This window comes from Perca flavescens, chromosome 1, assembly GCF_004354835.1.
Source record: "Perca flavescens isolate YP-PL-M2 chromosome 1, PFLA_1.0, whole genome shotgun sequence".
Classification (NCBI taxonomy): domain Eukaryota; kingdom Metazoa; phylum Chordata; class Actinopteri; order Perciformes; family Percidae; genus Perca; species Perca flavescens.
In genome coordinates this window covers 36490375-36503087 of record NC_041331.1, presented here as the reverse complement: position 1 = coordinate 36503087, position 12713 = coordinate 36490375, and the positions used below count along the sequence as shown (strand labels likewise).

The following is a 12713-nucleotide window of genomic DNA, read 5'->3' as shown; positions in this document are numbered from 1 at the left end:
TCAAAACATAACACTATAGGCTACCTTTTAAAAGTGAGGAATAATATCCTGTCTCCTTCGTATAGCCCCCAGTTGGGGCTGTTCTGGACACTGCTCTCTGGGCATCGGGTCATCTGGCTCCATCGCTACATTTATGGCACCGTGTTTTCCTGCGAGATGTTGTACAGAACCCCCCAGGCTAAAACAATGTTGCAGACCGGCGCATAGAGGTCTTCTAAAAGAGCCAGATCTGCCATTGCTGATACGTGATCAACTGATGACTTCTCCTTCTGCTGTTAAACTGATTATATGCTGCACCGCAAGGCCACACTGACTCGAAAACTTGCGTACATGAGTTCAGACCAGACGTGAGATTTGATCGCAGCCTACGCTCACGTCCAAATTGATAAAGGCCGAGCTTTGCGTAGGAATCGGCGTACGCCCGTCGTACGCCTGTTTTAGGTCGTACGCCCGTTTCATAAATGAGGGCCTAGGAGTGGATGATGGAGCGAGGGAGAAGTGAGAGAGTGACGGCGATTAGCTTTGGAGTAAGTACCCACTCTAGTCATAGTGCGATAAACAAAGTGTCTCCCATGTGTTTTCTAACCACGGTGGGAAATCTGGAGCAGGAAAAGTTCACCCTCTCCTTGATTTCATGTTGTTTATGGAGAAGGAGAACCAGGAAATGAGCTGGGGGAAATGCAACGCTACCAAGCAATGGCCGAGCGACGTGCGTCGCTGCGACGTATAGTAAAATTTTTCGAGAGGTGCGCTTCAGGCTACGGCGTAGGGTCCGGCGTAGACGCAGAGGGGTCTGCGGGGCTACGCCGTCGATTTTACGCACGACTATCAAATGGCTTTTACTCCTACCATTTACCATGTACTATTAGTCTACATTTACTTGACAACTGCAATTTCTCCTGGGACTGTGCGAGAAAGATGAACTTCCATTCTAGGCAGAATGGTGCTTGGAAAACTGTGCTTTCTTCGTCCTTTTAGTGAAACTTTCCTGTAGAAATAAAGGTTAAAGAAAACGTCCTCTGCAAACATGTACTTTGTTCTCCTAGATTACAGATGTCAATTTCCTCCCCTGAAACCTCATAAAACTCCCGGCCAACCTGATAATTCCCCCACCCCTCTTATCTTATCACTAACAAGGCTGCTTTGGCAAGCAGTTTTAACATTTAATAAAACCACATTACCATCTGTAATTACATTTTGGATATCCATAATAGCATTTCTACTGGATAACATTGTATTCTCACTAGTTAGAATGGTAATTAAAGAACTACACAATAGCATTTTTACAGAATATTATTTTGATATGTTTCAAGATATCTACAACTTTGATTGTACTGGTCAAAACTATAAATAAAAGATATCAAAAATTGTTTTAAAATTGTAATTGGCAGTTTAAACTTTTAATAGCTGGACTGGATATTTATTGCAGATATCCTTAATCCAACTCTTCCTAGTCAAAAAGAACAATTTCAGATATTCAGAACGCCATTCTTCTTATCCAGAGTGAACATTCCAGATATCTGCAATAGAGTTATTACTAGGAAGAACTCCCATTTCAGATATCTACAATACAATTGTTACTAGTCAAAACTCTTATTTCAGATATCTAAAAGGAAACAAATTATATTGTAATGTTGACTACGGACACAGGTACACAATCCAACTTTATACTTTAGCAAATACACGTATTGTTGTTACTGCTTATGGAGTCAACATTGGCAACAAGGAAACATAACACACTCAACACATGTTCTGGCTCAAATTAAGCCCTGGTTAAACCCACTTGCCAAACATTACTCAATCAATAAAATAAATTAAAATTAATTAATTAATTACAAAATAGCTTAAATTAAAATAATCCAGGTAAATTCAAGTAGCCTACTTAAAAAATAAAATCATATAAATAATAATACATAAAAAATAAATAAGCACAAGTAACACAAATTTCCAAACCTTTATACTTTTTTACCAGGCTCTGCAGGCAGAACTAGAACAAGGTAATGGAGCTGCTGTTTCTCACTTTTACTAAGGTAACCATGCTTTCATTATGAGGCCAGAGGCCAGGGGCCTGTTTCACAAAAGCAGAATATATAAATCCAGGATAACTGATAAAGCGAGGCTTGACCTAGTCTAATCTGTGCATCCTGGCTTGGTGCGTTTCACGAAGGCCAAGCCAGGCTGAGGAGGAGCGACTAGGTCGAGCCAGGCTGAACTAATTCAGATAGATGCGCGTCCACGGCTTTCCTCAAAAGACCGCGAGGTCGATCACAGATTTACTGATGCCAAAATGGAGAATACGCATTGTACATACTTTATACAGAGTGAGCAGCAGCTTCTTGTGGAAGTATGATGACGTGAAACACATTATTTGAATAAAAAGAAAACACGGCCGCTGTACTGAAACAGCGAGAGAAAGCGTAGCAGACGATCACGGACCGACTGAATGCGTAAGTAGCCTAAATATATACATTAACTGACCTCTGCTCTGAATGGAAACCGTCCTACTCCTACCATTCAATGATTAGGCTACTAATCATTTGCACAAATTAACAATTGTAGTCTTTGCCTTAAAAGTAAGCAGAAGATAATGTTACTCAGGAAATTTACCATGAAGATCCATTTTCTATAGCGCTAGAATATGAAGCGTAAATATCTCTTTCACTCTGTTCCTCCCTCTCTCTCATTGGCTAAAATATTAATTTCCTAAGTCATATTAACTTCCACTACTCGCTTTTAATGCAAAGTGTACAGGTGTTCGTTTTTGCAAATGACAAGTGACACATTGAATGGTTTCATTTAAGAGCAGTAGTTCATAAATGTATATTTTTAGACTATCATTTAGTCTGTCCACTATTATCTGTCGCGTTTTTTTATTTTTTATAGAGGACGAGTTTCCTTCTCTACATATTATATGCCTTGCTCCCTGGTATATATGGACGTAGAAAATAAAGACACTGAAGAAATTGCACTGTAAAATCTAGAAACTATAAAGATAATAAAGTGATAAATTCCATGCACACTGTAAACATGAATGGAACAGAGTATATTCATCAGTTATTTCCCCCCAGGCAAAATATAAGGTCAAAAACCATTGAGGTGTCCTCTCCCTGTTGTTACATGAATGTACAGTAGCCTACATCACTAGATAGTTACTGGTCCAGTGAACTAAGTCTATAATTTGGGAGGATTGTACAGTTAGGATATGTTCTTAAAATTGTACAATCCTCCCAAATTATAGTCCCAGTTTACTGGACAACACAAATTGTGTGCTAAGAATGCCAAATACAATGCACATGGAAGCAGAACAAACATGATCCTTATTGTTAAAGAATAAAAAAAGAAATTATAAACTAAAATAATTTAAGGTGCATTGGGGAACTATAGAAATGTACAGCATTGTATGTATTGCCCTTAGTAACAGACTTCATTTAAAACTCATTTGAAATTTTATCAGCCTTTTCTAATTATCTCAACAACTGCCATAATATATTCATCAAACTTCTTACAACAATATGAACAGCAGTCTTCATACAGCAATATAAAAGTAACAATGACAAATTTATAATTATAAAAAAAAATAATGGTCACAACTTTAAATAATAACAGTACTTAAATGAACAGCAATATGCACCTGTTGTATTTTAATCCAGGCTGATAATAAAAGGGTAAAACCACTGCTGAGTGAACAGAAAAGGTTACAGGATTAAATAAATCCTGGCTGTTAGCCTGGTCAGGACCAGGCTAGCTGCACAGAATAAATCTCCATGGTGATTTATGTGCCTCTGCTTTCGTGAAACCGAGTCAAGGCTAAATTCATCCAGGATAACCAGGAAATCCTGGCTTAATCCCTTATCTTGGTTTTGTGAAACAGGCCCCTGGACTAGAAAGCAAGATTTGGGGTTAACGAGGTAACTTCAGGTTCAACCCAGGGTTTTCTGTATCACGAAGGTGGATCATTTGATACCGGGTTCAATCGCCGTGGTAACATAATATGCTGAATGCCTAACCTGGTCGGGAGCAGGTTGGAGATCAGAGATGAACCGGTGTAAAAGCACCGCCTGCTGACCAATCAATACTCGATTGATAACGGCGGCGGAGCTCAGTGCAGAGAGAGAGAGAGAGAGGGGGAGAGAGCGAGAGGGCTGTGCTCATACAAAAAACATTTCACCTGCAGATTCTGTGCTGGCCTGATGCCACTGGAGCCGTCAGACAGCCTTACAGCACGCATGGAGATGAGAAGGGTATGTATGGCCTTGTCTAACTCTGGGGGTTACGGTGAATAAGCTAAATTCCCAATAAGTCGGCGTGTTCCTTTAATCCAGTCTTTCCCCTCAGCCACTAGCCTGATCAACAAGGCCCAGAACCCACCCTGACTCTCTCCACACTCCACCTCTGGTTTCTCATGCCACTGTACCTACTCTGCTGTACCGTTCCTTTTTACTCATTTTACTTATTTTATTTTTATATTTTATTTTTATCTTTATTAACACATACTGTGTGTATATATTTATACTTATATTGTTTATATTCTTCTTATCCTTCTTATATTTAGATAATATGTGACATGCACCAACAACACCAAGACAAATTCCTTGTATGTGTAAAAAACGTACTTGGCAATAAAGCCCTTTCTGATTCTGATTCTTATGAACAAACCCTTATTCTAAACTGTGATATTAGAGTAATGTTTAACCTTATGTACACAAATAACATGTCTACAGCTTCAGCAAAGTCTTGAGATGCTCGAAGTGAAGAGATTTCAGGAATACAGTTTACGGTTTTGAACTGGGAAGCAACCAGCAGTGTGCTGCAAATCCTTCTTGAAGATTCTACCTCTCCCAAGTGTCACTATCACTATGACAACCAGTTTATGAGCCACACCTGCACACAGCACTTTCCATAGACTGACTGACCTGTCTGCCTGCCTACCTGCCTGTCTCTCTTCTTCTGTCTGCATTTAAATCTTAATATGATCCACATCTTTCATTCATTAAGAGTTTTATACAACTTGTTAATTCTATTCTTACTTTTTTTTATTTAGGCTATTCATTCAAATTAAAGCCGGTAATTCAGTTTTTTACATCAGCTTTTACAAAAACTTTCATACAATGTTAGTATTATTCAACTTTTTAAAGACATTCATATTAATTACAACCATTTCCTACAACTTCACCTTCTTCTTACACATTGAAGCCAGCAACTCAGTGTAGTGACAGCTTTTCAGAAAACCTTAAAATATTCCATTTTGTTTAACATTTTCATTACAATGTATACTAATTTAAACCATTCCCACTTTTCCAACTATTCTCACTGCTTTACCTTCTTCTTTCCATTAAAGCCAGCAATCTAATGTAGCTTTACCAATTGAGCTTTTCAGCATTCACAAGCATTTCCTGCAGGAAATGCATTTTATAGTTGGAATATTAAATCAGCACTCATTATGTACAAATAAGCATTTAAAGACTAAAGGGAGACCTATTAGCCGCAACACTATCTTTAAATAGACTACAGCAAATACACTATTTGTCTATTAGGCCTACCTCCTAACTTGGGATCCTTCTCAGCGCTTTTAGCTGAATCTGGTTTGACGCATATATTACGTTATCAATGGAAAGTGCTGAATCTCACCTGTCTTCAAGTGTAAGATGTCCAAATGTAGAAAGGATAGGACACAACCAAAAAATAAATGATGCACAAGGCGACCATATGGTGAAGAGCATTGGCTACATTTATTACATATAACTAACTGCAAATGACAGCCTATCATCTTGCATCAGAGTTGTAACTAAACCAGAGACAAGATAATCACGTGCGCATCAATGTGCGCATTTGAGGAGCGCCCTCACACACCCTGGGGACTGGTCCCCACGGAGGTTATAATTGCTGGAAAACACAATTTTCAATTTGTGCACGCACATAAGAAAACACGTTTTCACGCACGACGCGGTTGCCCGTTAATCGAATGTATGAAATGACGTTAGTTTCATTTCACTCTCACTAATTTGGCAGAGTCACAGAACACAGGGAGTGGCTGCAAGCAAGCGACTGTCTAGAGACTAGAGAGAGAGAGAGATGCACTGCAGGTTAAAGCAACAACTTCACTGTTACTGTTATTTTCTGACATCAAACTTGTAGAGAAAGTTGTAAAATACGGTAGACTATTAGGGGACGCAGCGACTTTGCACAATTTGCGCTGGCTTGCAGAACTAGTTTCACAGGCTGTTGCATTATTAGACCTATAGTTCCATTTCCCCTCAGCCCTTACAGCATAAATTAGCATCGCAAGGAGTATGGCAAGCCCTTGTAATATGGAATAGCTATAGAATTGATATTGCAGATATCCACAATTTTGATGTCAGATATCCACAACGTTATTTGAAACATTTGCCAAATTTGGATTTTCTTGGTAGAGCTGGGTTGTTTTTGTTTTTTTGGAATTCAAGCTTTTTATTGAATTATTCACAGGCTTGTTACATGGCAACATTTTTTGTTTCAGGATACACAAATGTCATGGAAGCAGACTTCATCTTTTTAGTCCAATTAACATAAACACATAAATAGCATGAACATGTTACAGAAGTAGTGCAGTATTACAAGGTCCCAATGAAGAGAAAACAAAAACAATCATTTAATCTGCTTAACATACATTTACATGATGCAGTTTCAGTTTTCATATAGATGGCAGTATTGATCAGAATACAATGTGAAGCACCATGCTTCATTATACAATTGTCAATAAAGGGGCAATTCTAGGATCAGACCTTTAGAGGGGCTCAGCCCCTAATGAGAATGTGACACGGATACAGTACCCTGCTAAAGTGCTGGTGTGCCAGCTCAGCCAGCCTGGCCATCAACAGGCCCCAGCCCTGCCAGGAGAGAACAACCAACAAAAAAGGGAGGAGGGGAGAAATAAAAAAACACCAAACACAAAATACACACAACCAGGACAAATTCCCTCAGAAAGCCAAAAGATGGAGGTCAGAATTTCTTTGTATAAAACCATGTATTGAAGACATCTTTAATATGTTAAGTAACGCAGATTTGATATCAAAACTTTTTGTCAACATAATCCTTTCAACACATCCTTGACAAAGACAATTAAGATTTACCTGAGTTGGATTTTCAACAAAGTCAAAAAGAAAGGTTAATTCTGTTATTTCTTTCCTAGGTAAGAGTCCAACACAAAGCCTTTCAGTAAACAATCTTGCACTGAGTTATTGCAATTTCTTGCTCTTCTAGCCACTCTACTTAGTACGAAGCGTGTCATAATGTTTTGGTGCCCATATTAGGCGGATGACTTGTATGTTGTCCTTGTTGGAAACCTGGTCCCAGCAGTACTCGGGGGAGAGCAACCTGGTTGGTTTGTGAAGCCAAAAGTATTTGTTTAGATGACTCTCATCGTGCCACAGAGCCTCCACATCATTTAGTTTGTCCTCCATGATACCCAGAAAGCAGTGATCTGCCAAACTCTTCACATGTTCACACAGGCCTCCAAAGAGAGCAGCATGGTAGTAGTAATCTCCGCTTTCCATGAAGGCTTTGGATTTGGGGTTTCTGTCATAGGTGAGGCTTTCCTGTGGAGCTTTGAAAAAGCCGGCGTGTATCTGAGCTACAGAATCCCCCAGAGCCTCTGATCCGAATCTTCCCTTAAACTCCTGATCCACGTCTAAGCAGAAGACGTAATTGCAGCGGTGACGAATCTCTGATTCTATGGTATCTGATATCGTTTTCATGCGCATCATAGAGATGTCCTGCCACCTTGAGTGCTTTTCCACCTGGATAACCTTCAGGCTTCGCTGAGGACCAAGCTCGAGGTGTGGTACCTTGTCTGGTTGATCCGTGAACACGTAATATGTCACTTGTAATCCCAACATGAAATATTGTTCTGCAGAGGTAAGGAAGGTCTTCAGGTAGGCATCCAGGTACCTTAGGTAAAGAAAGAGAGAGAAAAACAATTGATGTTGCTCATAGCTCATGATGATGAAAAAAATACAAAACATTTTCATACTATTGTTTATATATTTCATTATTTGAGACAACTGTACATATGTGTTAATGTCTACGGACCTTTTAGTCAGTTTTAACACTGGAGTCATTACTGTGAGTCTGAACCCAAGCTCAGTTGTCCCTATTACTCTAACCCTGAAGTTCTGCTGTCATGTGCGGTACATTTGCGAGATGGCTTTCAGATAGACGTTCACCAACATTGTTACAAAGTCGTTGCCCACTTTCATGTGGAAAAAAAGGCAAAAAGAGGGATGACATGTGGAGCTGTGAACCAAACTGAAGTGAGAATGAAGCAAAAATTTAAAATGTCACGAGCCGTGAACCAAACTGAAGGGAGAATGAAGCAAAAATTTAAAATGTCACGTTTCTCCAAATTCAGGGGATTCAGGGAAGGTTTCTTGATGTACACCCAGGTTTGGAAAAAGCGTTCATAGGGATTTCAATGTTGATGTTAGGGATGTTAATTACCGTTTAACCATGAAGCAACAAAAACAAACAATAAAAATAAAAAAAACGTTTTTGCATACACATAATACATAATGTCTTGCATGATGTTTTGCCTACACACAGTAGTATGCCAGGCAGACACACAGCTAAAAACCTTGCAGGGGGACGCTGTGGAGATGGGCTCGGGCTCCGCTGACAGCTGTGGACTTGTGTCGGTCACGTGTCGCGCAAAAGTGATTCCAGCAAAAACAGCTGCATGCGCCACCACCAGTACATGTCCACTCGTGTCCACGGAACGCGGAAAGTATGTCCGAGCCTCCGGACGTGTGTGAACTGGGACTCAGTTGCCTGCTTGTTGGTTAACGGTAAATGATCGGTTAACAAGGGTCGTCTGTTAGTCAGTAAAAAAATATCTGAATTAGCATCCCTAGTACATAATACCAAAACTTTTATTTTTGTATTTTTGTACTTTTATATTATTATTTGGTATTAACTTTGAACTGCTGGTGTTTAAGCGCTGGTATTCTCACAGTGATACCAGAGAAACAAACCTTCCCACAGCAAACACAGTGAGGGCCACAGATGAATTTTTTTGGATGTGCTTTTGGTCGTAAAGTTTGGGGTCAAACATCCCCTCCCAGATGATAGGAGCTTTCCAAGATGTGCGCGTTTCAACCTCCTTTCTGGCCCTGAAATGGAAGATGAAAACAAACTTTATGTTAAACAGCCATATGAAGAGGAGATTTTATGTTGTGTTTAGATAATTTAATGGTATGTATTCAGAAGCCGGCTGGCTGGCTGGCAGGTTAGTTAGCTAACGCTAGCTTGCTAATTCCACCATGCTACATAAATAAGCCTGAGAGAGTTGTCACTCATGTGTTGCAAAATTCGAAGCACGCAGCTTTGCCACTTTTTGATATGAGAGTGCACATACGTGACGTTGCAGTGACAGATTTGAGAGTTTGTAATCACTGAGTTGTGGTTGTGATGGACCAAGGTAAAAAAAATAATATGAGTAAATGTTGCAGCTGTCATTGTGTTCATGTAATTATCAATCTACACATTTGTAAATATTTTTCCTGTGACTTCACATTCGAGTGAAGACGGGTGTGTGACCTTTTTCTACGAGTGCAAATTTCAATTTACAAGTTCAGATTTTTTTACAAGGCAAGGGCAGCTTTATTTGTATAACACATTTCAGCAACAGGGCAATTCAAAGTGCTTTACATAAAACATTAAAGAGCAGTTAAAAATGATAAAAAAAATTAAAAACAGAAAAATTACATTTAAGCATAATTCCTTATATTTTTATGTTTTATTTCTACTTTAATTCTCTCACAATTGCTGAAAGAGTTTATCTCATTCACACATGTAGATTCTGATTCTAACTAAGTGAGACATCCAGTCTGGAACATAATGTGAGCACTGTTTGTCTGAACAGTTAGGGGCTACAAGGTCACCCTAAAACTATCTCTAGTTTTCCCATGCCAGTTAAGATGTAACTGGGGGGGTGAAAGAGGCTCCGAGATGTCTCTTGTGTTTTTTCTGATTGTCTTCATGTGTATCAGATTGCCTGTAAAAATTGTAGCGTCATAGTTAGCCAAGTGTGTGTGTGCTGTCTCTCTGAAGATGCATATAAGCCTAGTGTTCTGTTCACTCATTTGAGAAACTGACTCCACACTGGGCTGCTGTGCCTTTTGTGAAATCATGTTGCTCCTATATTTGCAAATATATATTCTTTTAATAAAATACAAAAACCTAAACTTGGTTTAGTTTCAACTGTCTTATTTGTTTCACTTTACTAAACTTTGAAAACTCTTCCCCTGCTGCAACAGGAAACTTCCACTACAAGGTCTTCAGCCTTGATTTAAAAGAACTGAGAGTTGCGGTGGACCTGCAGTTTTCTGGGAGTTCGTTCCAGATATGTGGAGTATAAAAAGTATAAAAAGCTGATTCCCCCTGTTTAGTTCTGACTATGGGGACAGCAAGCAGACGTGTCCCAGATGACCTGAGAGGTCTGGGTGGTTCATACTGTAGTAGCAGATCAGAAATGTATTTTGGCCCTAAACCGTTTAGTGATTCATAAACTAGAAAAAGTATTTTGAAATCAATTCTTTGAGGCACAGGATATGGGGTGCCGTTTGTAAAGCGGCTCCCTCTGAAAATAACAGCAACATTTTGTCACATTTAGCTTCAAACAATGTTTAAAAAACTGGTATGAATTTTTAAGGGTCACTTTTTAGCACATTTAGAACAATATTTGTCAACTTAGAGATATTTTAAATAGTTAAATCTAAACATTAAATGTTACACCTAAATGTTAAATTTAAATATAAATATAAATATTAAATCTAAATGTTAAATCTAAATCTAAATCTAAATGTTAAATCTAAATATTAAATCTTAATCTAAATCTAAATGTTAAATCTAAATATTAAATCTAAATCTATATCTAAATGTTAATTCTAAAATATTAAATCTAAATCTAAATCTAAATGTTAAATCTAAAAATTAAATCTAAATCTAAATCTAAATGTTAAATATAAATGTTAAATCTAAATCTAAATATACATGTTGAATCTAAATGTTTCGGGTGAAACTAAATATTTAGCTAATATGTAAATTCAAAATACCGGTAACCGGAAGTACCAAAATAAAAGCTCGAGGAGGTCAGTGTGTGTTTATAGTGTCAAATAATGAATAACAAAACATCTCATCCGGGGAAATGGACTCTTGGACATGGATTATCGTGATAATAACTACCTAAATAATAAACACGTTTGGAGAAACTGTATTTGAAGAGTACTTTGAGTTTTTAGTGTCACTTTTATGAAGGGGGCGAGACTTATGACCTGTAGCCACTATAGCCAGCCACGAGGGGGCTCACTTTGACTGATCTGTCATGTTCGCTTGCATGAAGGCCAGCAAGAGCCTGACCAGGTACGGTAATGTTGGCCATGGTCACGCTGCGAAAATGTCCAACGAATCGGCGTTAGCCGAGAACATCGGCAGAGCCGTCCTGGCGGCTATTCAAACTTTTTCAACAGCGACAGCAACCGCCTCAAAACATAACCTGTTAAAAGACCAAGGAAAGCAAAGTTTTAGACTACAACCAAGGCACATGTTCTCAAACTTGTGAGATGGTAATGTAAATACCCTTCTAACCCCTAACCTTATTTCTCCACACGTGTTTATTATTTAGGTAGTTATTATCACGATAATCCATGTCCAAGAGTCCATTTCCCTGGATGAGATGTTTTGTTATTCATTATTTGACACTATAAACACACACTGACCTCCTCGAGCTTTTATTTTGGTACTTACGATTACCGGTATTTTGAATTTGCATATTAGCTAAATATTTAGTTTCACTCGAAACATTTAGATTCAACATTTAGATTTAGATTTAGATTTAACATTTAGATTTAACATTTAGATTTAGATTTAATATTTAGATTTAACATTTAGATTTAGATTTAATATTTAGATTTAACATTTAGATTTAGATTTAATATTTTAGAATTAACATTTAGATATAGATTTAGATTTAATATTTAGATTTAACATTTAGATTTAGATTTAACATTTAGATTTAGATTAAGATTTAATATTTAGATTTAACATTTAGATTTAGATTTAACATTTAGATTTAATATTTAGATTTATATTTAAATTTAACATTTAGGTGTAACATTTAATGTTTAGATTTAACTATTTAAAATATCTCTAAGTCGACAAATATTGTTCTAAATGTGCTAAAAAGTGACCCTCAAAAATTCATACCAGTTTTTTAAACATTGTTTGAAGCTAAATGTGAAAAAATGTTGCTGTTATTTTCAGAGGGAGCCGCTTTACAAACGGCACCCCATAACAGGAAGCCAGTGTAAAGACTTCGGAACTGGAGTGATGTGATCCACTTTCTTGGTCTTAGTGAGGACTTGAGCAGCAGCGTTCTGAATCACCTGCAGCTGTCTGATTGATTTTTTTTAGAGAGATCTGTAAAGACACCGTTACAGATGTCAAGTCTACTGAAGATAAAAGCATAGACAAGTTTTTCCAAATCCTGCCGAGACATAAGTCCTTTAACTCTTGATATATTCTTAAGGTGATAATAAGCTGACCTTGTAATTGTCTTAATGTGGCTGTTGAAATTCAGGTCTGAGTCCATGACTAGATGAAAAGATTTCTGGCTTTGTCTGTTGTTTTTAAAATTGTCTTTTGAAGCTGAGTGCTGACTTTTAATCGTTCCCCTTTTGCTC

At 37.9% G+C, this 12713-nt stretch overlaps 1 protein-coding gene across 1 annotated transcript; it reads right to left on the bottom strand.

Moving 5' to 3' along the window:
- Positions 1–6468: 6468 nt before the first annotated feature.
- Positions 6469–11358, bottom strand: LOC114554518 (N-acetyllactosaminide alpha-1,3-galactosyltransferase-like). Its single transcript, XM_028576453.1, has 3 exons — positions 11342–11358; positions 9006–9143; positions 6469–7926 (listed from the first exon to the last, which is right to left on the bottom strand). The coding sequence occupies exons 1-3, from the start codon at positions 11356–11358 to the stop codon at positions 7245–7247; spliced, it is 837 nt and encodes a 278-aa protein (XP_028432254.1). The 3' UTR covers positions 6469–7244.
- Positions 11359–12713: the final 1355 nt, after the last annotated feature.

Coding starts and splice junctions, on each gene's coding strand:
- LOC114554518 (XM_028576453.1), bottom strand. Junction 7,927..9,005: donor ACTGTGTTTGCTGTGGGAAG/GTTTGTTTCTCT, acceptor TCTTTACCTAAG/GTACCTGGATGCCTACCTGA.